At 41.3% G+C, this 21,484-nt stretch overlaps 4 protein-coding genes across 6 annotated transcripts; 2 read left to right on the top strand and 2 right to left on the bottom strand.

The window, feature by feature from the left end:
- The first annotated feature begins 688 nt into the window (after nt 1-688).
- ghrh (growth hormone releasing hormone) lies at nt 689-3,616 on the top strand. The gene is made up of 5 exons (XM_035520607.1): nt 689-767; nt 2,233-2,337; nt 2,560-2,664; nt 2,758-2,881; nt 2,978-3,616. Exons 1-4 carry the CDS (start codon nt 691-693, stop codon nt 2,879-2,881), a joined length of 411 nt encoding a protein of 136 aa, XP_035376500.1. The 5' UTR covers nt 689-690; the 3' UTR covers nt 2,978-3,616.
- On the bottom strand, nt 3,250-11,149 carry rpn2 (ribophorin II). 2 transcript variants are annotated; one of them, XM_027001904.2, is made up of 18 exons: nt 11,101-11,149; nt 10,282-10,469; nt 10,067-10,162; nt 9,711-9,886; nt 9,186-9,261; nt 8,708-8,842; nt 8,376-8,552; nt 7,665-7,783; nt 7,349-7,454; nt 6,801-6,892; nt 6,585-6,699; nt 6,256-6,450; nt 6,052-6,138; nt 5,679-5,774; nt 5,453-5,528; nt 4,962-5,091; nt 4,337-4,431; nt 3,250-3,842 (listed from the first exon to the last, which is right to left on the bottom strand). In XM_027001904.2, the coding sequence occupies exons 1-17, from the start codon at nt 11,111-11,113 to the stop codon at nt 4,380-4,382; spliced, it is 1,929 nt and encodes a 642-aa protein (XP_026857705.2). In that variant the 5' UTR covers nt 11,114-11,149; the 3' UTR covers nt 3,250-3,842; nt 4,337-4,379. The 2 variants fall into 2 exon arrangements, with proteins under 2 accessions (XP_026857705.2, XP_026857707.2); XM_027001906.2 differs by lacking the exon at nt 4,337-4,431.
- A 1,514-nt stretch (nt 11,150-12,663) lies between these two features.
- Nucleotides 12,664-20,233, bottom strand: mybl2b (v-myb avian myeloblastosis viral oncogene homolog-like 2b). Of its 2 annotated transcripts, none has more exons than XM_035520537.1 (15): nt 19,962-20,233; nt 19,028-19,115; nt 18,796-18,867; nt 18,385-18,477; nt 17,700-17,920; nt 17,331-17,475; nt 17,124-17,180; nt 16,736-16,939; nt 16,154-16,396; nt 15,787-15,929; nt 14,651-14,750; nt 14,457-14,567; nt 14,048-14,170; nt 13,804-13,950; nt 12,664-13,522 (listed from the first exon to the last, which is right to left on the bottom strand). In XM_035520537.1, the coding sequence occupies exons 1-15, from the start codon at nt 19,979-19,981 to the stop codon at nt 13,394-13,396; spliced, it is 1,896 nt and encodes a 631-aa protein (XP_035376430.1). In that variant the 5' UTR covers nt 19,982-20,233; the 3' UTR covers nt 12,664-13,393. The 2 variants fall into 2 exon arrangements, with proteins under 2 accessions (XP_035376430.1, XP_026857625.1); XM_027001824.2 differs by having other exon boundaries at nt 16,124-16,396; nt 19,962-20,232.
- si:ch73-303b9.1 lies at nt 20,026-21,453 on the top strand. The gene is made up of 2 exons (XM_035520611.1): nt 20,026-20,043; nt 20,583-21,453. Exons 1-2 carry the CDS (start codon nt 20,026-20,028, stop codon nt 21,243-21,245), a joined length of 681 nt encoding a protein of 226 aa, XP_035376504.1. The 3' UTR covers nt 21,246-21,453.
- The last annotated feature ends 31 nt before the right edge of the window (nt 21,454-21,484 follow it).

Here is a 21,484-nt window from a genome sequence, read left to right as displayed (position 1 = left end):
AGGTCTTTATGAAATGTTGTCACCTGATACCTTCATGTGGTTGGTGTGCAGTGTAGACCCTGAAGCCCAGTCCTCATGGTTCTCCTTTACTCAAGAACTGCCTTCAGCACCACCTGTTTGAGAGAGTGTTGAGCATGACAGACAGCCGTGAGCGAAAGTAACCTGCACTGGACCATCTATCCTTCACATCCAAGACTACAGGAGGGAGCACTTAGAAGCAACTACACTTAAGGAAATTATCCAGGTGAACTGATTAATTACTCAGTAATTAGTTAACTGGAGAATTTATTGCCTAGTGTAGCCCGCATTCTCTGCCTTTCTTTTCTATCTGTTATTTTGCATGTGCTCATTGCTATTGTACTCATTTCTGTTGTATTGATGACATATTTTGAAACAGCATTCTAGCTCAATTTTGACCAAATCCCAGATTCCAAGGATTATAATGATCTTCAAAAACATTTGTGCTTTAAAATCTGGAAATGCTATAACTATATAGAACTGCAAATTCCTCAGAAAACAGGTAAAAATACAATGTTACATCACTGCAATCAGGAAAAAAACAGTGTGTGCTGCTAGCAGGTTTTTGTGACTTTTAAAAAGTCAAGAGAGGTGAACTGTTGGTTCAGCGATTTCTGAGATGCAATTTTAACTGGTTTCTCGCAGGTCCTGTTGCCAGAACAAGGCAGAGAGATGGGGAGAGCCGTGGTGTTGGCACTCTGTAGCCTGTTGTTGCCGGTACCATGCACTCCACTCTATCCAGCATTACAGTAAGTCACACACAACCAGTGTTTTCCATTAAATATTTACTGAATATTTGCAGGAAAATTTTAAGTATGCTAATAGTGGCATGGTCAAAAACAAAATTAGTTTTAATTGGAACCTGAAATGTCCATTTATGTAAATTCATCCACCAAATTTAGGTTGCTATTTTAAACAAATTATTTGAAATTTAAGGATAATCAAAGGAAAGATGCATTTGTTTTTCCAATTATATACATGATCTTTCTAAGTAAACAATTGCTTCTAATTTCTAATTGACTATCAGTATATTTTTTTAATGTTTTTTATATCACTGATTATCTGCACAGCTACTTTTTAAGAGAAGATTATTCGTTTCACCATTTATAATGATTAGAGAATCTGATTGAAAATCTATTTACCCCAGTGAAGCTTCTAATGGCTTCAAAAAAGCTTTGAAAATACAAAACAAGTGAATGAAGTCTGCAATAGAGTAAATCTTCTCAAAGTGTTTAAAAATTTATTTAGCCTAGCCAACACAGATGTTCCACGCTAAAGTGATTGATGAAACATGCATAGCTGTAGTTACCAGCAGATCTCTACACCTACAACACTGATTACAGTGACCCTTCTTTACTAATAAACACTCCATCCAAATATTCTGCTCAGTCATGGACAGGGTTTGTACTGCAGTAGTATACGTACACATGCATTGTGCCATATCTAGAATTTTGGTTTTCATTCCTAGCTGAAAGGCAGCTAATTACTGCAATATGACTCATTTTGCACATTGCACATCCATATTGTTCCCTTCTTCCATCTCCAAACCCACCCACAATAGGGTGGGAATTAGGTAGAAAGAGCAGACAAAGACTTACTCCCTCTGAGAGGGGAAAGAGGAGCTCCAATGTGCCAATTCTGAAAGCAGGGACTGGCGGTCCTCACAGGTCACTCTACTTGACAGAGGCTGCGCTTGCGTCTTTTGTTGTGTTAACTAGCGGTAGGCAGTTGGAATAATTCATTAAAGGTGATGAACATTTGCAGAGTGCTTTTATTGCATTATTATCTATCAGACAAGGTTTTTCATTGGGGTGGTGTCTGTAATTCCTTTGCTGTCGATTTGTGATTTATTCGACCACAGAGTGAATGATGTGGAGGAGGTCAACAGAAAATGTTAAGGGTGTTTTTTTTCCCCCCAGAGATCTTAATATTCAACAGCTATCTAAATAAAAGTCATGAGGAAAAGGTATCTTCTCACATTGCCCTTGCTGATAGGACATTACATTTTAAGACAACACATTAGTATCGTATTACTACTTGAGAGAGAACAATTTTATAAAACACACTAACAATAATACATTTTATGTTTTTTTCAGGTCTTAAAACATAAGCGTTCCTGTTTAATGTGTCTTCTGTTCAGTTAGTTAACTACATTAAATCTGTTTGGAATTATATATTAATTTATACAGTTAATTGTGTTGAAACGTTCTATAGATTTGGACAGCAAGCAACGGCTATTCTGATGAGCTCCTCCCTGGAGGATCCATTGCAGTTGCCTACAGACTACAGCTCTGCACAGAGTCAAGATGTTGAATATAGGTGAGTCTTCCAACTTAATTCTTATCATTAACCTCACTTACCCAAATAACAAATGACTACCTCTCATTCTGAAGAAGGAAGAGCTGTAATCTTCTCCAGAATGTAGCCATTAGCACCATTTTAACACTAGTCTTTATATGCTTCACTTATATATGCAATATAATCAAATAAACAAGTGTAGTGGCGGTACTGTGAGGTTAACAGAACTCTACACATGCTTAGGTCAGGGAGACATGCTGATGCTATCTTCACCAACCGCTACCGAAAGGTTCTTGGACAAATTTCAGCCAGGAAATTTCTCCAGACAATCATGGGCAAAAGAGTTGAGTAAGTATGGTTAGTGGGTCATAGCATTTTTATTTCCAAGGCCTCAAGGTAAGAGCTTCTATCTAAAAACAGAGTGTTTTTGCTGAGTAATAGGCCAGAGTCTGAGACCTACATAAAACGCCATTTGGGCATTTTCGAGGACACCTACAAACAGGACCTGGCAGCCATAGAGAGGGAACAAAGTTACAGAAAGCAACAACTTACTTCGAAGGCTTAGGTACCTCTTTAGTATATATCTAAACTTCAGATTTTATCCTTATCCAGCTATCTGCTGTCTTTCCTAAGACCAATCTTTTTTTAATTGATCTTCCAGTTCCCAGTGCATTGACTGCATCTGTGGATGGACCACAAACAGCAAATGTACAGGAGGTCAGCACAAGTAACCGGCTGCTGGTGGACATCTATTAAGTGTAAAATACAGAATACATTTTTCCACTGTAGTACATCAGCATGTTTGTTGTTTTTTTTTCTTCCTGTGCTCATAAAATTAAAATCACAACGAAACATGAATTATACGAGTTCTCTTTTAAGATCAAGACTTCATCACAAATGTTTACCAGATGGTGGGCAGAAAAGAATCTTTGATCCAAGTGTTTCTGTATTTTATTTGTTTTCATTACAAAACCATCATTTGCTGAGCTGATGTTTCAGTGTGGTACAAGCTGTAAAATGCACAAAATGTTTCATTGTTTAATAAACTTTACTTGGGAACACAATCCCACATAGCACAGATGACTTCTGGTGATGGGTGTCTGCTTAAAAAGGTAAATCTGAAGACAAGTTGAAACCCTTGCTAAAGAATAACTAAGGAACAGATCAGGTAGAAGGACAAAGGAAGAATGTTTACAGCTTTACAGGACAACACCACTGGCATTACAAACCTGAACGAAACAATCAATGAAACAGCCACAATGTTACAGTGCATTTAATTATCCCCTGGAAAGAAAAAAAAGCCCCTGAAGGGGGGGGGGGGCAGGGGGAAAGGTATTCTTGTTTTCGTATTTGTAAAGTTCTCCCTTTTTTGGAACAGTCTTTAAACTGAGCTGGTCTGAAGCAACATGGCCATGTCAGTGAGCTCCTGCTTCACTTCCCAAACTTCTTTACTTAAATAAAGACACGAACAAAAATGAAGCACCAGTCCTCTCATGGCTGTGTTCATACGTCATTTTCTTTCCAGTCTGAAAGAGAAAAAAAATTATTCAATTGAATTTGTGTTAACCTAAACTAAAAACAGTAGTTTACAACTGCAAAGAAGCAGAAATACACTGAACAAATGTTTGATTTGTGACACTTTGAAATCGAACACAACAACAACAACAACAAGCAGAACTCCACATTCAAAGCAGACTGGGTTTTGAAGATGCAACTGCTCATGCAATTCTGTTGACCAGGCAGTGGACACTGTTTCCATTTGCAAAATTCAAAGACATCACAACAAAAAGAACCACATGAATCTCAAAGCTAACGTCAGTGACCCATGACGGCAGGGCAACTGCTTAGTGAAAACATGACTCATCAGGGATGAATGGGCTGGTGTTGATGACAGACTACAACATCACAGCTGGTGACACACTGAACCGAGCAGCGAGGACGCACACAGGTGAGCGGCCGTGAGATGGGCGCAAGCACGTGGGCGTGCAGGTCGCGCGGCAGCACTGACAGCGAGGCTTACTTCAGCCTGGGAGACTGGGCTCTGTTACTATCAAAGACACCTTTCACCGCAGATTCCTATACTTGGCCAACCTATAGCTCTGCTCAGCAGCGATCCTGGAGCCGCAGCAGGGGGAAGAAAAAGAAGAGTAGCAGAAAGCAAAATTATAGTCGCCAAGCACCACAGATCCACAACAGAAAACGCAGGGAGGATGGAAAACGGGTAAAGCAGTCACTTTCCATAAAGGTCATTCGGTTAAGGGAAGCATTGAGAAAGCTGTACGCAGAGTCTTAATTTAACTATGAAACCTCAATGTGTAACAGCTGCTTTCAATCTTAACGACAACAACAAAAAATAAATAAATAAATACCCCTCTCTTACAATCCTGTGGAGGTTTCTGAGGATACTACGCGCTAAAGAGATAAATGCCTGCCACAAGAGGGCGCTGACTCCGAGTGCCAGTGCCCAAGTTCACTGAGGCCTGTTAGACAATCAATCACTCAGTCTGATCTAGGCTCTGCTGATTCGTTGAATGATGCTAAAACCAAGTAATAACCAATGGGGATTGTTAAAAGGGCAGGTTCTCCTTCACAAGTGCTATTAATCTCATTGTAGTGCGAGCTGAACGTACAGAGAGGCACAGTACCTTTTGACTGCTTTCTGGGCCAGCATGCGGTTCCCAGCCAGGAACGTGAGACTGCCAATGATGGCCAGGTATTTAAGAGTCTGGAACATGTTGAGCTGAGTCCAGTACACGTACATTAGCCCCAGCATGGCTACAGAGGGAACACCACACATCAAACAATGGCTGAAAGATCCAGTAAATTCCAACGATTCACCCAAAAACTAAATCTCATCTGTAGGACTCGAGACATAAAGCATAAAAGAAAATGCATCAAGATGGGATCATAATTTTAGTTATGAGGGCAACATGTAGTTATTAGCCTATCAGGGTCATCTGTAGTTATAATAATGTTATCAGGGTAATCTATACTTGCAACCTAAGGCAAAACATACCAAAATCTACATGCAGTCACTGACTTGCTTAGCCTAATTTCTCACGTGCCAAATGTTTTAGTAAGTCAGGCGGACACTGTACGAAGTGTCTGCCATGTTTTGAGAGGACAGGCTGCTTACCTGCGTGGCCGACATGGAAGAGTACCGAGCTGGGGGAGAGGCTGAAGTTTGAAACATTGGCGCCCAATTTGAACCACTGCATGGAAAAAGAGGAACAAACAAAAACCTTTACCCATCATATACAGAGGCTTCTTCATAGCTTAAAAAAAAGTCACTAAAATAAATAACTGACAGTACAGCACGCACACCCTAAGAATGCCAGAGTGTGTGAAGACACTGCTCTTACCAGAAGGAGAAGCAGCAGGAAAGGAGAGAGGACCATAGCGGTGAACGTGTTAGACAGCACTGTGGGGGGCCTCCTCTCTGGCTCACGGAACAGATGCTGGAGGAAGAGAAGAAAGTAAATTCTGCACTGGGGTTTTACTGGTGCTCTGTGTTTAGCTGGCCTAGATATGCTCAGGGATGAGTGATCAAGTTTAATTCTTTCCAACCACATTTCTTTACTTGCATTATCCATCTCTTAACCTCAAGAACTACAGATCCTATGTGCACAAATAATGCCTTACAACGTTTGTTTTTAACACCACAATTTCAGCAATATTATAGTCCAAGGGCAGTTTTAAGTCAGCTGTGGTTTAGACCGTGATGGGGACACCTACCTGGATCTCTGGTTTGGGAACATACAGATTCTTTGACTGAATGGCTGATGGAGCCTCTTCATCTGGAAACTTAAGAACGATGTCCGCCTTTGGGAAAAAAAAAGAAACATTCAAATATTAGATCTCCCGCAACACGTCACAATATGCACTGGTCCAGACACCATGTGATTAATGAAACTGTTCAATCCCACAGCACTTATGTACCATATTCCATAGGACTGGGTTCTCTAGAGTGGCATCTCCCACCATCAGGTATAGAGCGTAGGTGCCTGAGATGGAGTCGAACTCTGCCTTCCTCTCAGCAGTGTCCAGCTCAAACTTGTACAGGTTCTTGCTGTCTGGCTCAGCCACAAACACCACCTCCTGGCCAGTCTTCTGGTTATGCAGTCTCACAAAGGTCTGAAAAGGCCATAAAGAGGTTGGCTTGCTGAAAAACTCAAGGGTTAACACCACAATGAAGATATCTCCACATAGTTAACAGAAGACAAAGAGTGTTCGGGAAAGCTATTATGATGTGGGGGTGTGGCTCACACCTGGTGAGGGGTGAGCTCCACTCCAGTGCTCTCGTCTACCAGCTGGAAACTCATTGCAAAGTTCTGGTGACTATCGGCAATGAAGGATGACTTGGCCTTGTTGGGATATTCCACTCTAAGAACAAAGACATTTTAAATGCATAAGCCAATTCACATCATGAAGGGATGTCCATGAGACCCAATGTCCAAGAGCATCGTGATGGAGGTGGCTCTCACCGTGTGGTCTTGGTGCCGATGCTCTGGTCTTTGTCAACCACTGACAGGTCCATGTTGTTTATTGAAACCTTTGTGGAAACTTTGACTTTGAGCTAAATGCACACGAAGGAAGAATGTGGTTTAAATGGAAACCAATTTTTCATTTTAAACAAGGCAAATGGCAACATGCAAAGCAATACACTTAAAAGTGGTGAAGAAAGAAGGGCTTTGTGTGTCGTACCGAAATACATGTCAGCCTACAGCTCGCGAACAGAGGTCTACAAAAGATTACACTCTGACCTCGAAGATTTTATGTATGAGAAAAGTGAAACCCGCTTGACCTTACAATTTGACAGTACATTGACTCGATAATTGCACTTTAAAAGCCTCGTGCATAATTTGCGAAAAGTGGATGAATGGATAAATCAGTTCAGCAATTAAGCGCTAATCTGGGAGCAGGTTGTTGACCTTCTGCAACAAGCTGTTCACTTGAGGGCTCATGTGATTACACAGAGCTACACATTCACATTGCTAAGATCAGGCTGAGCAACAAATGCATGGCTCCTTACCTCAATATGGTTGCCTACAAGTCTGCTGTCCCCACTGATGGCCACAGAGAACTGATAATAACCACTCGCTGGCTGGCTGGCCATGAAGTTCAGCTGAAAAATCCCACTAAACCAAAAAATGTAAGCACTAATTAAAGCATTAAAGCAAACAATAGATTTTGATCAACAACAATACTGTAGTACATTTGCCGTGGCCAATACAGACAAAAATAAATTCCACAATGAAAGATGTACAGCCCAAAATGGCAACTAAAAGCAAACTCGCTCTCCGAGTGTCGCATGTGAAGAGTGAGACACAGAGGTGAAGGTAGCATACTCTCTCTGGGTGAAGGGGGTCTGGCTCAGGATGGTGGCTTTGGTGGCTGCAGAGGTAGCCGTCTCCACCAAGACGTTAGCTGAACTCAGAGACTGGCAAAGGACATCCATCACCTGGAGCTGTGATACACGTATATGCACACGAGGGGTGAAAACACAGAATCTTGCTAATTGTACACTATAACAACATCCTGAAAACTCTTTACACGTAAATACCAGCAATGAACACCAGCACAGAAGCTGTAGCATAACTAATTACCAAATCAAGTTTAGCAAAGGAGAAAGTTCACATTACAGTCTTCTAAAATTTTTCATAACAACCATTGTTACAATAACTAAACCATTTAAATCCCTCAGAATCTCAAGATCGGACACACAGTCAACACCTTTAAATCTTCTTAAATCTTGTAACTCCATATCTTTTTATATTAGTCTTAATGTAGTACTGCTTACTATTTACTGCACATTTAACTGCAAGATTAGTAATTAAATAAAAAGGATTATAAGAGGTTAAAGTACTTATTGAGTAATAATTTGTAGCAACATTGATGCCCAGATTTCCATCATGTACTGAGTACTAATTCATTGTTGCACACCATTTCAAAATACATTATAGTGTAACTACACTACAAGTGTGGCTTCATGATGTGCAACCCAGGCTTCCTGAGACAGCTTCCGTAGTGGTGCACTACAGAGAGACAATAGCGTGTACCTGCAGGAGCGGTTGACTGTGGGACACAGTGGCAGGACCCACAGCACTTACGATGACCGGCTTGTGAAAGCGGTTGTCGGCGAGAGCAGCAGCTGCACTGGCCACACTGAATGCCTCGGACAGGGAGTCCCACGACTTCTTACTGAAGACGGAGTTCAACAACTGGATCACCTGATCCTGCAAAGGCGATAAGGTGCACCGTTCGTCTCCCTATCGCAAACGCAGCTGGTCCGCCACGAACGCCAAACATCCACTTTTGATTCTGAAGGGTTAAAACCGCACGTCTTTTTTTTCGCTATTTGACGGACAGTGCGGCGAGATCGCTGCCCTACCTCTTTCAGCGGTGGCTCCACACCCACATGGTCAGACAGGGCATAAGCTGCAGACACAAACAGGGCTGTGACCTCCAGGCCCTCCTCAAACTGCAGGTACACCCCACCCAGGTCATCCAGGCGCGCTGCCAGATCCTGCACGCAACAGTTCCATAGCGCGCTCAATAACGCATCCGGAGTTTAACATTTACCATTACACAAAGCAAGGCAAGTTTATTTGTAGTGCATCTTTCATGCACAAGAGCAATTCAAAGTACTTTACACAAATATATAGAAACAACACAGGAAAAAAAGTATTAAATAATAAAGGCTATTGCCAAAATGAATTACAAAAGAGATAAAGTAAAATAAATTTACAAATGGAAGGTGTCGAGATAAAAATGAAGATCTGAATCATTAGATCAATCATAAAAAGGGGTTTGGAATCAAATTGTAAAACTGATGCAGCACCAACTTTTTTGGCAAGCCACATACTCACTTCAATTTCCTCCAAAATCTCTCCTAGTTCAGCCTGCTGAGATAGGTGGGAGGCTGTCTGCAGAGCCAGTGTGATACTGCATGTGTGTGTGTGTACACACACACAGACAGAGAGAGAGAGGGAGGGAGAGGGAGAGAAAGAAAAGGTAGAATATAACTTAATGTACTGTGTATGTATTGAATGCACATCTCTAATCCTGGCTGATGTCTTCACACCATATGCATAAGTATTTCTAGACAGGTTTAGTATGTTAATTTTTACTTTTATGCAATGTACTGTAGAAAAGCTATAACGCTAGTAAAGGTTTCAAGCAATAGTTGATGAAAGACCTCTATCTGAAATGACCTGTTTCTATGGAAACTGGGTACCACACTAAAACTTACTATCTATACATACATAAGTGTTTCATACATTAGTCATGAGGGCTATACTACACTAAAATCTCTGAACAATAGACATTCTGAAGCATATGCAATGAAAAGCCAAGCTTGCAGCACTCTCTAGCTAAGGGGAGATTGTACTCACGCCAAGACATTGTCCTCCTTGGAGATGCGCGCTTTGAGGGCACTGACCACCTCCTGGGAGGCCAGAGGAAGCCCAAGAAAACTGAGCGCACTCACAGCCTGGTGTATCTGAGACATAGTAGAGTCCTCACTTACTGTAGCATGGAGCAAATCTCGTGTCTCATTTGACACAGGGATCTAGTAAAGAACAAAAACACAACAAAGTCAAAAAATAAGATATCGAGTACCAAGAACAGACACAAAGAACTCTCGCTTTAATGGGAGCTGTTTGTTTTTTTTGTTAGGTGTTTGTTTGAAGTTTGTATTCATCATGCAGCCTGTATTCCACATAAACTAAAACACAGTTTGTTTTCATACCTCACAAGAAGCAATAGTCTGACTGGCCTCTGCAGCATAAAAGAGAGACTCCACACTAGAGGGGTCCAGATTTGACTTGATGAAATCACATGCCTCCTGAAGAAAGAACGAAAAGTGATCATTTCTGCTAATGAGAGTAATTTTAAAATAATTCATTCAAATACATGTGGTAAAGGGTTTTCAGTAACACCCCTCAAAAGTGTATTTGTCCTCACATTTGAGCCAGCAACAGACAATCCCAGTTTACTCTGGCCCACTATGGAGAGATATGCTGCCTTTAGGTCTGTGTAGGGTTGGCTCAAAACATCCTGGAGTCTAACTAGGTCTGAAGGGGTCAGATGATGTGATGGGGTTAGCGCATGGGCGCCAAGAGCCAGCACGAGAACCACCAGGCTGACCAAACCTGCGAACAGACACAATTCAAGAAATGATGCATGATTTAATGGCCTTTTCGCACTGCAAGGGCAGCGGTAGCTCAGTGCTTAAGGTATTTGTAATGGGAAGGTTGCTAGCTCAAGCCCCACCACTGCCAAGTTGCCATTGCTGGGTCCCTGAGCAAGGCCCTCAATTGCTCAAGTTGTACTCATACATAATTGTAAGTCGCTTTGGATAAAAGTGTCACGTAAATGCAACTGGGATGCACTGCCAACCAGCAAAAGAATGACAGCAACACAACTAGGAAGTATCTAGCAACATTTTATCAACATTAGGGCTTACATGCAAAAAGCATATCGTGGAGCAGACATCCATACTAAAATCAGTGGTTTGTGGAGCTAGTTCATTTAATTCCGTACTTGCAAAACAATGGAAAACCTTTGAACAGACTAATTTTACCCACTAGCGTGCTAGCTAACCTAACGCTTTAATGCGGTTAGCTACCTAGCTTTGTGCAAAAAGCCATTGATAGCTATATTTGCAGTAGGCACTCGAATGCATATAAAGCATTTAACATAAACTCTGCTTGGAAACTATTTAAGAATCAATTATGTAGCGATATACCAAAAATAAGTAAATAGATCAATCGAATGACTTACGGAGAAGCGCCATGTTGCGGAATGCAGCGTCACCAAAAGCACTGGGAAGACTTCCGGAACGGACAGAAGAAACCTTTTTTGACCACGATGTAGGGTGATTTTCTTTTTGTACCTCGATTGTGTTAGTCGTAGTGAATGTAAATTCAAGACAGCAACCAGAAATCCGTTTCATTTAATAGGTAATTACATAATCTAACGAAAGGTATTTATATAGTCTGCATTAAACACAATGCATATCAAACGTAAAATTACCACCCCTCGAGATTGAACATGGTGTGTTCCAAATGCTGATTATGAATTAAATGCAAGGGAAAATTTTTATCGGTGATGTTTGTAGGTTAAACGTCATGTGGCCTGTGTTTAAAAATATTTTAGATGAAAAATAAATTATTGTCATTGCAAATCGCGTAAGCATTCTTTTATTAGAAAGGCGAGAGGCGTTAATTTGGCATTGTGTCTTTTTCCCATTGGTCAATGTCTAGATACAAAGTTTCTATTCTGTCCAATCAATGGAAATAAAACGAAAATTACGCATTAAACCTAAATTTAACCCTTTATTTTAGTTCCTGTCACAGGGGTAAATTACAACAGGCCTAAGTTTTACATTTGTAAGATTGTGAACGTGTCTTTGTTGGCGTTGCTGTGTGCAGAAATTCCGACTATTGCTTGTCACTCAGACAGATATACAGATCTACATTCATGGTTAACATTAATAAACCTGAATTTTAAGTGTACAATGTACATCTCCTGCTGTGAACTTTATCGGCAACCTTAAATTAAGTACACCTTGGATTTTAAGAATGTTAATTACATGTAAAATAGCTTCTTGAAATAAATTGTTTATTAAATTGTTTATAAACAATTTATAAAATGGCTTTGTTTTATGGCAACCGTATCGCTGGGTGCAGAGGATTAGAGATACTGAAACGGGCCAAACGACTGCTGCACAACCCTTCCTTCCCCATTCGCTGGTCGGAGCAGTCCAATTGAAAATCTGTAACAATAGCCGAAATCTGCTATTGAGAGAAGGAACTCTGCAAACATTCAAGAGCTTAGGAAAAAAATGCACTGAAAGAAAAGGAAGAAACTACCAGCAGACATGTGAAAAAGCTCAAAGATGGTTAGAAAAATATTTGGATGCTGTCACTGTTGCCAAGGTTATACAACCAAGTATTAGGGAAGGGTGCTTTTAATGCCATAAGCTTCCTCATTTCTTCTTTGAAATGACTGCATGTATGTTGAAAAGCCTTTTTTAATGTTAAATGATTGGACATGCCATTAAATATAAACTAGGTACATATCCATTTATTTCTGATGGCATGAACACCAACCAGTTCTTCAAACATGGGCCCAGTATCATTGGAAAAAAAAAATTCCTCATATAGACCCAGACTGTCAAAAACCCAGTAGCTCGCAGGACTGTGTGCAAACATACCAGAGTTCAAAACGTTCTGCAGGAAAATGTTGAAAAATACTTGAGTCCCTGGTGTAAAAGCTTCTACCTGTTGTCAAGGTAAATGGCACACTGAGCTTTCAACACTTTTGGATGACAGGAGTATTTTATTTTCAAAATTACATACAGCACTTATTTCTCTGGCAACCAAAGCACAGCATAGCTCAACTCACATCAAAAATACAAAGTTAAGCACAATCTATAAAAATGTTATTGGAAAATACTGGGCATAATTATAGTTTAAGAACCTGGTAGAGCCAAAGATCTAGCTCTTTTATGAATGCTTCTTCCATTCTGCTGATCCTAGCAGACAAAATTATTTCTAAATTATCATAAAATGTATACAAGGGATCAAAAGAACCCTGAACTTTTCAACTTTTTTTTTTCCACATAACTAGTTGTATTAAACAAGACTGCCAATTAAAGGCATGAATGCATTTTTTGTCTTCCAACAGGAAAGAAGTTGACAAAGCATTTCGGAAACTTAATAAATTACCTATACATTGACTCAACCAGATAGCATCTTTTAGCTGATGACATACCGTGGAAAAGGAACCACAACCTGAGAGAATGCAAGCACCATGACAAATTGACCATGCATAATGGCCATAAGGGCATACTGTATCACAACGCGCTTCACCACCATCATTCTCATTACACACGTTATTCAGGTTTTTTTTTGCTGGTTTTCTTTCTTTTCTTTTTTTTTTTTTTAAAACATCATAACTTGCAACTCGACATTCTACAACGTGTTGTAGAATTGAAGGTTGATGCATCAAAGCATGAAGGCTGATGCATCAAAGCAGCTCCTCTCAGAGGCCAGGATAAGGCGGTGCAGGCTCAAGACAGGATCAGAGCTCGGCTGTGCGTGGTCGATTTAAGGAAGCGAAGATAACGCCTGGCTTTCTCCGTCATGATCAGCTGGTCCTTCGTCCGGCCACATACAACAGTCTCCCAGGCTGGTGACATCTAGAAGACATGATCAAAACCAGTTCAGAACTTCTATACTAAAATCTAAATTCTAATTTATGAAATATATTTTATGCGCGTGCACACACACACACACACACACACACACACAATTTCCAAACACAGCCTGAACAGTTGATTACTAACATTCACATCAGTTAGACTGATCTCATTTTCAGTTCAATTAGCCCATATCGATGCTTAACTCATGATTAGCTTTTAGATTTTTAAGACTAGCATTAAAAAAAAAAAACAAACAAAAAAAAAAACACGGGACATACAAAGATAGGGGGAGTGGGTCTGGGGGCCACTCTTTCGTTGTTTAGCCCGCTTTCAGCGGGTCCAAGGATGAAGCCCTGGTCCAGGATGTTCTCTTCTTTCTTCACCGTGTAAGAGGAGTTGAGAGAGCTCGACAGCGACTGGTCGGCCTGTGGGAGAAGCAATATACTGATCCCACACTCTTTCGCCACGGAAGAGTGCATCCTGGTGTAGCACTCTGCTGTATCATCAGCCGTATTCTCCTACCTTCCTGTTGAGTTTCGCAGCAGATCTGGACTGCTGCTGCTGCCGTCGAACACCGCCACTTTCGTTACAGTCCATGACATCCAGTGCCAGTGATTTGCGCACTTTCTTCATGGGAGGTCGGTGCTGATCAACAAAGACACAAAAAAAGCCATGAGGACACAGGCCTCTGCAAGGAGACCAAGCCTAAACATCATCTCAGCTACATCAGGAGGGCTCAAGAAAAAAAAAAAAAAAAAAAAAAAAAGCAAAAACAAAAAAAAAAAAACCTTCTAGTCCAGTTCAAAGGTTAACTGGCATGCAATAAACCACACAATACTGTAGTGGGGTACTGCGGTATGAATCATGAGCCCCTGTGTGCAGAGGCAGGGCAGGTGAGTGAGCGGTCGTTGCTCTGCTGCATTCCATTCACCGATTGTTTGCGTCGCTGCTCAGGAGGACTCTCGTCCCTCACGATGAGCTCCACCCCTGCCTCGCTGCGCAGAACCTCCTTCAGGTCCTCCTCCAGGTTCGGTGTCGGGGGCTGCAAGACAGAACATACACACTGGGGTAACATGGACACCTCACCACCACGAACATCTTTTCCATCAGCTGGAATTTCCTTACCAGAGGCCGAATGGGCCCATATTTCTCCAGAGCGTTTTTAAATGGGGTCGGGGTGCGGGGGGTGCAGTCTAGATTAGCCTTGTGGTTCGGCGTGATGAACCTAGACGAGAGAAAAACTATATTCATATGAGTCTGCATAAAACCTCCAGGACAGTAGCACGTAGCTGGAGAAAAGCCCAGTTTGGTGATTCTCTGCTCAGAACACATCTGATTCAACTCGCAAGGCAAGTTTATTTGTACAGCATGTTTCAAACAGTGGCAATTTAAAGTGGTCGAAAGCCAAATAATAATAATTTAAAAATTTAAAAATCTCATTACACCTTGAGATCTGTCACCTCAGGAAGGTTTTTCCCAAAAAAAAGGGGGGGGGGGGGACAACTAATATAACAGTTTACATAATAGTTTACATAAATGGAAAACAAAAGAAACAATATGTTAGAAATCAAGTTTAAAACTGTTAAAAGAACATTAAAATATGAATGATTAAAATTGATTATTAAATTATTATTAAATTATTAACTAAGTGCATAAAATCAAAGTTGTATAAAATAGCAGGGGAGCTATCCTCTAGATCTAAAATCAGAGATAACATAAGGATTTACGTACAGGGCTGAAATGTTTCATTCTAAGGCTTTATTAAGAACCCTCACAACTGTATCTTGAATCAACTGAATCGAATTACTGTCTTTTTAAGAAGACATATATCGAGACCATTACAAAAACCAATCCTGATGGAAATAAAAGCAAGAAATCTATCATTACGTTACTATTCTTATTTGGTAATTTCAGCTAAAACTAGGATCAGAGTCCACTGGAACACCTAGGTCACAAACTGGTTCATTTGATATGATCTTGACTATGGTTTCATGGACTTGCTGCATATCTTTACTTCCAAATCTAATGAGTTTTTTTTCCCTTTTATTCAGCTGCAGTTGGTTTGTAATATGTACAAGCTAAAATGTTAACGGTACTGACACAGGGAGCCAACGGGACCACAGACATGAATCTGAGCATGATCTGCGTAACTATGGTATCGTCAGTTCATTACCAGGTTTAGCTGGTGTGTTAGAGCAGGCAGATCACCAGCCTGTGCTAGATTCCAGCCCTACCAGAGCCTCAGAGGCTAAAGGACATACACAGAGTTCTCCTTCTGTGTGAGGGGGGTTTTGTCCCGGTGCAGTGGTGTGGTGACAATAGCCTTCTGACTACACACAGGGGTCGACGTGAGAGAAGGGTTCTCCAAGTCCAGTGTGTCTTGTTTGGTCCACAAGTTAAGAAACTGGGAGACAAAATAAATATTTTATATTTATAAAAAATTATTATATATATTTTTAAATTTAAATATAAATTTTTGTTCTTCAGTTGACTTTGACCATAAAACAAACAAACAAACAAACATTCATATTACAGTCTCCAAACAGACATAAAACACCACAAAAATCTACCATATCCTAACAGAGAATTAATATTCACCTGGGAAGGTGAGAAGGGGAGAATCTTCACCGGCGTGCTCTTGGGAGTCATGGAGTCGTCGGCGTTGGGGGACAGAGCGATGCGGCGACGCGTGCGGCGGCTGAGGATGGAGGGTGGCGTGGCCCCGCCAGGCGAGATGGGGATCAGCTCCCCCTTGCTGCCCTTGCTGAGCTCATGCAGGGCACTGCCCTCCAGGCGGAACTTCAGCACCTCGGGACTCGCACTCGCATCTGGCAGGTCAAAGTCAGCCAGACTGCACCAACCTTCCAGGTCCTGTAGGGGGCGAGAGTGAGCTTTCGCAGCCAGAACATGCATGTAATAAAACGACTTGGATGCAAATCTGCTACTGTTGCCAAAAGGCTTTAACCTTTCATAATTTAACTACAGGAGGAACTGCAATTCCCCCATTTTCAAGTAATACTAAAACATCACTTCCGGATGTATTCAAGTCTTAAATGCCATTTCCTTCAGATCTGCAATTTTCAGCAAGGAATCAGTACTGCAACTTAGTTGAAGGCGCAAGATACGTGCACAGAGTCTGTAGGCAGCAGAATGACATGCTACTCCTGCTCTTCCTTCAGACAAAGTGATTTACAGTAGCCAAGTGCTCACCCCTTCCATCATCTCCATCATCTCCTTCACAGTGGATGCGGCTGAAGGTGAGAGGAAGCCTGACGCATCCACCACCCAGGTAGGCACATTTGATGCCCCTGTGCCCTCCGTTTCACTGGGTGTCACCGGGCCGCAGGGGGGTCGGGGAGACCCAGCGCTGGCTGCAGCAGGAGAACCTTCCTGCGGCTCAGGGTCGGCAGATTCCTGGAAGTTGCGAAATGCGTGAAGTTTATTTTTAGAACTAGTTCAAGACTAATAAATAAAGCAGTGAAGAGTTACAATAGACACAGCAAAGACTATCCAACTAAAGTCTTTCCCTGTGTGTAGTGCATACGTTTTAAACACGGTGTAATTTGCTTTTGGTCGATAAAAGCAGAATATGTTGCACCTGTGACACCACTTCTATAGGGAGACAGTCATCAACTCCATTGTAGCACAACTCCTCCTGCATTTAACACACAAATCGACATCAACACACTCGGGCATTACACAAAGATGTAGAGATTAAGCATGAGTCGAGAAGGAGAAGCAATGGGAGTGCTGTAAGGATACGCTGATTCATCTTTGCTGTGTACTATATACCAGCAAGTCCTACCGGTGGATCGGCGCTGTGCTGAATAGCATCGTCGTACTCAGGCTGGTAAACCAGATGCAGGGTTGTGTCCACTCCAGTATAATATCCCATCTCCACCTTCCGTTTGATGGTAGAATTCCAGTGGTTTTTCACTGCATTGTCAGTCCTGAGATAAAATAATGCACAACACATAAGGCAAACACGACAGTATCCACTATCTCAAACTCCAGTCTACAGAAGTGAAGCTTTGTTTTTATAATTATCACCATCACTGGTACCAAAATATGCTACAATGCTAAGATAAACAAAAACACAATTACTACTACTACTACTCCTACTATTACAACACCCCAGAACATACGATTGGATGAAAGGGCCACCCTCACTGACCTCCCGGGGAGCATCTTGGCGATCTCAGCCCAGCGATTGCCCAGTGCACAGTGGGCCTTATAGATGATCAGGTCCTCCTCTGCCGTCCACGAGCACTTCTTCACATCCGGGTTGAGGTGGTTATGCCATCGCTCTCGGCACTGCTTCCCCAGACGGCCCTTCAGGTGCTTGGCCACCACGGCCCACTGCTTATTGCCATATTTATTCACCAGCTCTATTACCTAAGCACACAGCATCGAGCAATGCCATCACTTACAACTGAAGGCCAGCGAGAAGGTCATGGAAAGCAACCCAAACCACCGCATTCAGTTGGCAGTTCACAATTGATATACGTGACCGATTCTAATAATCACTGCTCACAGTTGGGTTTGGCAGTCAGATTAACCATCTCTCCTCTTTAGGATCTCGTCTGTGTAGAAGGCAGCCAAGTATTATTTGAGCAGATTTGTGGTTAGATCATAGGCCACACTTAGATACACTGCCATACATTTATACTACAAAACTTTTTTTTTTTTTTTTATTCTGACTAGTTAGTGTTTAATGTCACGTGACAAGACAGAGAGAATAATCAAAAAATGTTTTAAATGTTTTGGAATTAACCCCTTTAAGAAAACATGACATGCGTATTATTACATGTATGTATTGTATTATTACATGTATGTATTGCTTATATCTCCTGTCCTACCTTTTCATCTTCCTCTTTAGTCCAAGGCCCTTTGACAAGATCTGGGTCTAAAACCTTAGACCACCGGTGCTGGCACTGATGTTCTGAGCGATTCTAATGAAGACCATGTCTGCGTTAGCACCCAGTCGAAGCACGAGCGCAAAAGCACATTCTTTTTCAGGAAGCTAATAAACACACCAGGAATACTTTTATGGCTAGTTTTCTGAATGTGGATTAATCCTACTCAAGGACCTATTGCATAGTTTACAGTTAATCATCACTGGGAATTTATTTTGTCTTGGTTTAGGCTTAATCTAGGTCTAAGAAAACTGACACTTGGTACTCCTTACATCAGTATTTCTCAATACTGATTGCCACCAAACTCCTGCTTCATTAAATACACAATGTTCATATACAACTTAAATAACATACTGGTAGACAACTGGCAATGTATTTCCAGTCATTTGTTCCCACGTTCTGAACTAGTGTACGCAGATTATCATCCTGGAAAACAAAAAGTTTTATATTAGAGAAAAGAACTTTACATTGAAAAAAGAACACAGTGTTGTGCAACCATGACATTCTTGCAGAGCATTCATCTAGCCATCGTTCAATGGTAAAAAAGGTAAGTACAAACACTGGGTTCTCTTCAATACTAATTCACCTCTTCTTGAGTCCATTTCACTTTTACTTTACCACACTCCTTTTGGTCAGCCACATCAGAGTCAGTGTCCTGACACTCTGCATCCTCACTGTAAACAGACAGGCCATGTTAACAACCCGAGGACAGGAAGAGGGAAAACACTTCCAGCTAGTGAAGAGTAGCTAACAACAACGTGTTGATTACATGGACACCATTTGGATTTAAGGTGTTTACATCACCCTCCACCCAATACCAACAGGGCCAGTCTGATAACTGATTCGAAAATACAGTTGCAGAAAATCTAACTGCCTAATAACGTATGTAAATACTCTATTTTAAATGCTGATTTAACCTCAATTTGTTTTACTTCCAACCACACCTATTAGTGCATTCTTGAGCGAGGCCTTGCTGGTATTGCTTTAACACAAAACCATTAGCCTGACACACAAAATAAGGTTATTTTTATATAGTTTGCTAGAGTAACTAGTCAGCCAAGATATTTGGCTAAATACATTCCAAATTATTATTTTGTTGAACATGGTTATCAACTTGCTGGCTTGCTATACGCTACAGCTAGCTACAAGAGCAAAGACGACTATGACCAATTCCGAGAGAAGTTGAAATTAGACTGAAGAACTACAAAAACAAACTTTAGACATTTAGGAAAAACCGTGCACTACATAGGTTGTATCTAGATAATTAAAAAGAAAATCTAGCGTTATGTATTTCACTGACCAAGATGAACTAGCTGGGATTACTCCTAGCAGAGTTAGCTCGCTAGCTATCCTATATATCCTATATAATTTATTAGGCGCGCTTCGACACATTATGTATGCCTAACTAGCTAGTTTCTGAAGTTATCCTGTCAAGTCATAAAACACGCTGGCTAGACCATATATTTATTTATTTTTTATTTATCATGTATATCTATATGCTTAATAAATTCTCTCCTTACCCGCGCGGCCACCAAGACATTTCTTGACTTTAGCCAAATTTTCCAATAAAAATTACTTTTCACGATGCCGTGCATGCAGCAGGTACTAAGACACAACCATTTGTAATGTAGAGGATGCCTAATTTCACAACTGTGTAATTACTCTTTGAAAGGGCCATAAAATTTTTGCAGACCAGCACTGAAATCTCCGCGCTCGAGTTTCTATCTCGCGCTTCTTTTTCACAGGCTTTCCCGGGAGTGACGTAGCTAGACAACATCTGCGCGCGCAACATTGTACACGCATTGCAGTGGAAAATATATTTCAGCAAAAGCTATAGTTAATCCCAATAAGCCTGTTGACACATAAAAGATGTGTTTCGCCAGCAAACTGGAACAGGGTCTGAAATTTGTAGTAATTCACATTTTTATGAAAACTGTTCCCAACCTGTTTTGTATTTTGGAGAAAACGACCAAATCAATCACGCCTATAAATACAAGCTGAAACTAATTAAGTGCAGCCTGGCAAAAATCATGGAGGAAGAACACGGCAGACGTGGTAAACGCAACAATAATGTTTCGCTTGTTTGCTTGGTACATGCTGTTTCTAACAAATTGTACTGAAGGTTCTGAAGCTGTATCAAGCTCTCTCTCTTTTTAGATGTGACTAAAACCAATGAGGGCCCATCAATGTCGGAGCTGGAAAGAGGCTTCTTCACAGACTGCAATCTCTCCTCTTTGTCTGTTGAAGGGATGTTAAGATCATCCAAAGGGATCATAGTAGAGTATCCAGATTCCAACCCTACCTTACCAGTTTGGTTTAATTACTCCTCTAGTGTTCTTTCACCTTCAAGTGCCCCCAGCAAAAACTCTCTCCTGTCTCCAGGCAACACGCTGAACACTGGACTTAACGGTCTCGCAGAGGACAGGTCCTCCACACCTTATGAGAGAGTAACTTTCCAAAAGCCTGGCCTAGCAAGCTCACTGGATCTGTCCTGTATTGATTTGACTACCTCCCATCCCTTATGGGAAGTCTCTCTCATCAAGCCCTGCACAGAAAGCCCAAAACCAGGCCTGAACCCAAACAAACTGGAACCAGCATGGAGCCCTAGTTACCAGTCAGCACCCCGTACACTAGCAGAGATTTCCTCTCTGGTCTGGTCAGGGAGGTCGCTGGGTAAATCCGTCACAGAGGACCATCAGAGGTCATGTCTGGAAGCCACGTTCCAGGAATCAAACCGTCGCCATGCTGTTCTCGAGCTTGCAGATGAGCAGCAGAAGAGTGTGCCCAGAGACCTGCCTCTCTAACATCATACTGGTGTAGTAAAGTTCACTTTAGGTAAGGGTATCACCTGTCACGTACCCTGTATTCTGCCTAATACTGGATCCATAGTAAACATTCCATTTTCTTTCATGTTTTCTAATTGTTTGGGGTTTTGGTTGCAGGAAGCACATGTTGACCCATCCTATACTACTAACAAGTTAAATGTGTTTGCTGTTTCAAAAAATAAAATAAAAAAATTGTATTTGAAAATAGTGTTATTTTG

This window comes from Electrophorus electricus, chromosome 20 (assembly GCF_013358815.1).
Source record: "Electrophorus electricus isolate fEleEle1 chromosome 20, fEleEle1.pri, whole genome shotgun sequence".
Lineage (NCBI taxonomy): Eukaryota > Metazoa > Chordata > Actinopteri > Gymnotiformes > Gymnotidae > Electrophorus > Electrophorus electricus.
The sequence above is the reverse complement of the archived record's forward strand: the minus strand, read 5'-3'. Positions and strand labels throughout refer to the sequence as shown.

Coding starts and splice junctions, on each gene's coding strand:
- mybl2b (XM_027001824.2), bottom strand. CDS start 19,981: ATGTCTTGGTGGCCGCGCGG. Junction 16,397..16,735: donor TGATGGAGATGATGGAAGGG/GTGAGCACTTGG, acceptor CGCCCCCTACAG/GACCTGGAAGGTTGGTGCAG. Junction 15,930..16,123: donor TCCCCTTCTCACCTTCCCAG/GTGAATATTAAT, acceptor TTTGTCTCCCAG/TTTCTTAACTTGTGGACCAA.
- ghrh (XM_035520607.1), top strand. CDS start 691: ATGGGGAGAGCCGTGGTGTTGGCACTCTGTAGCCTGTTGTTGCCGGTA. Junction 768..2,232: donor CCACTCTATCCAGCATTACA/GTAAGTCACACA, acceptor AACGTTCTATAG/ATTTGGACAGCAAGCAACGG. Junction 2,338..2,559: donor AGTCAAGATGTTGAATATAG/GTGAGTCTTCCA, acceptor ACACATGCTTAG/GTCAGGGAGACATGCTGATG.
- rpn2 (XM_027001904.2), bottom strand. Junction 8,553..8,707: donor TGGAGCCACCGCTGAAAGAG/GTAGGGCAGCGA, acceptor TCGCCTTTGCAG/GATCAGGTGATCCAGTTGTT. Junction 5,529..5,678: donor TCCTGCTGCTTCTCCTTCTG/GTAAGAGCAGTG, acceptor TTTTCCATGCAG/TGGTTCAAATTGGGCGCCAA.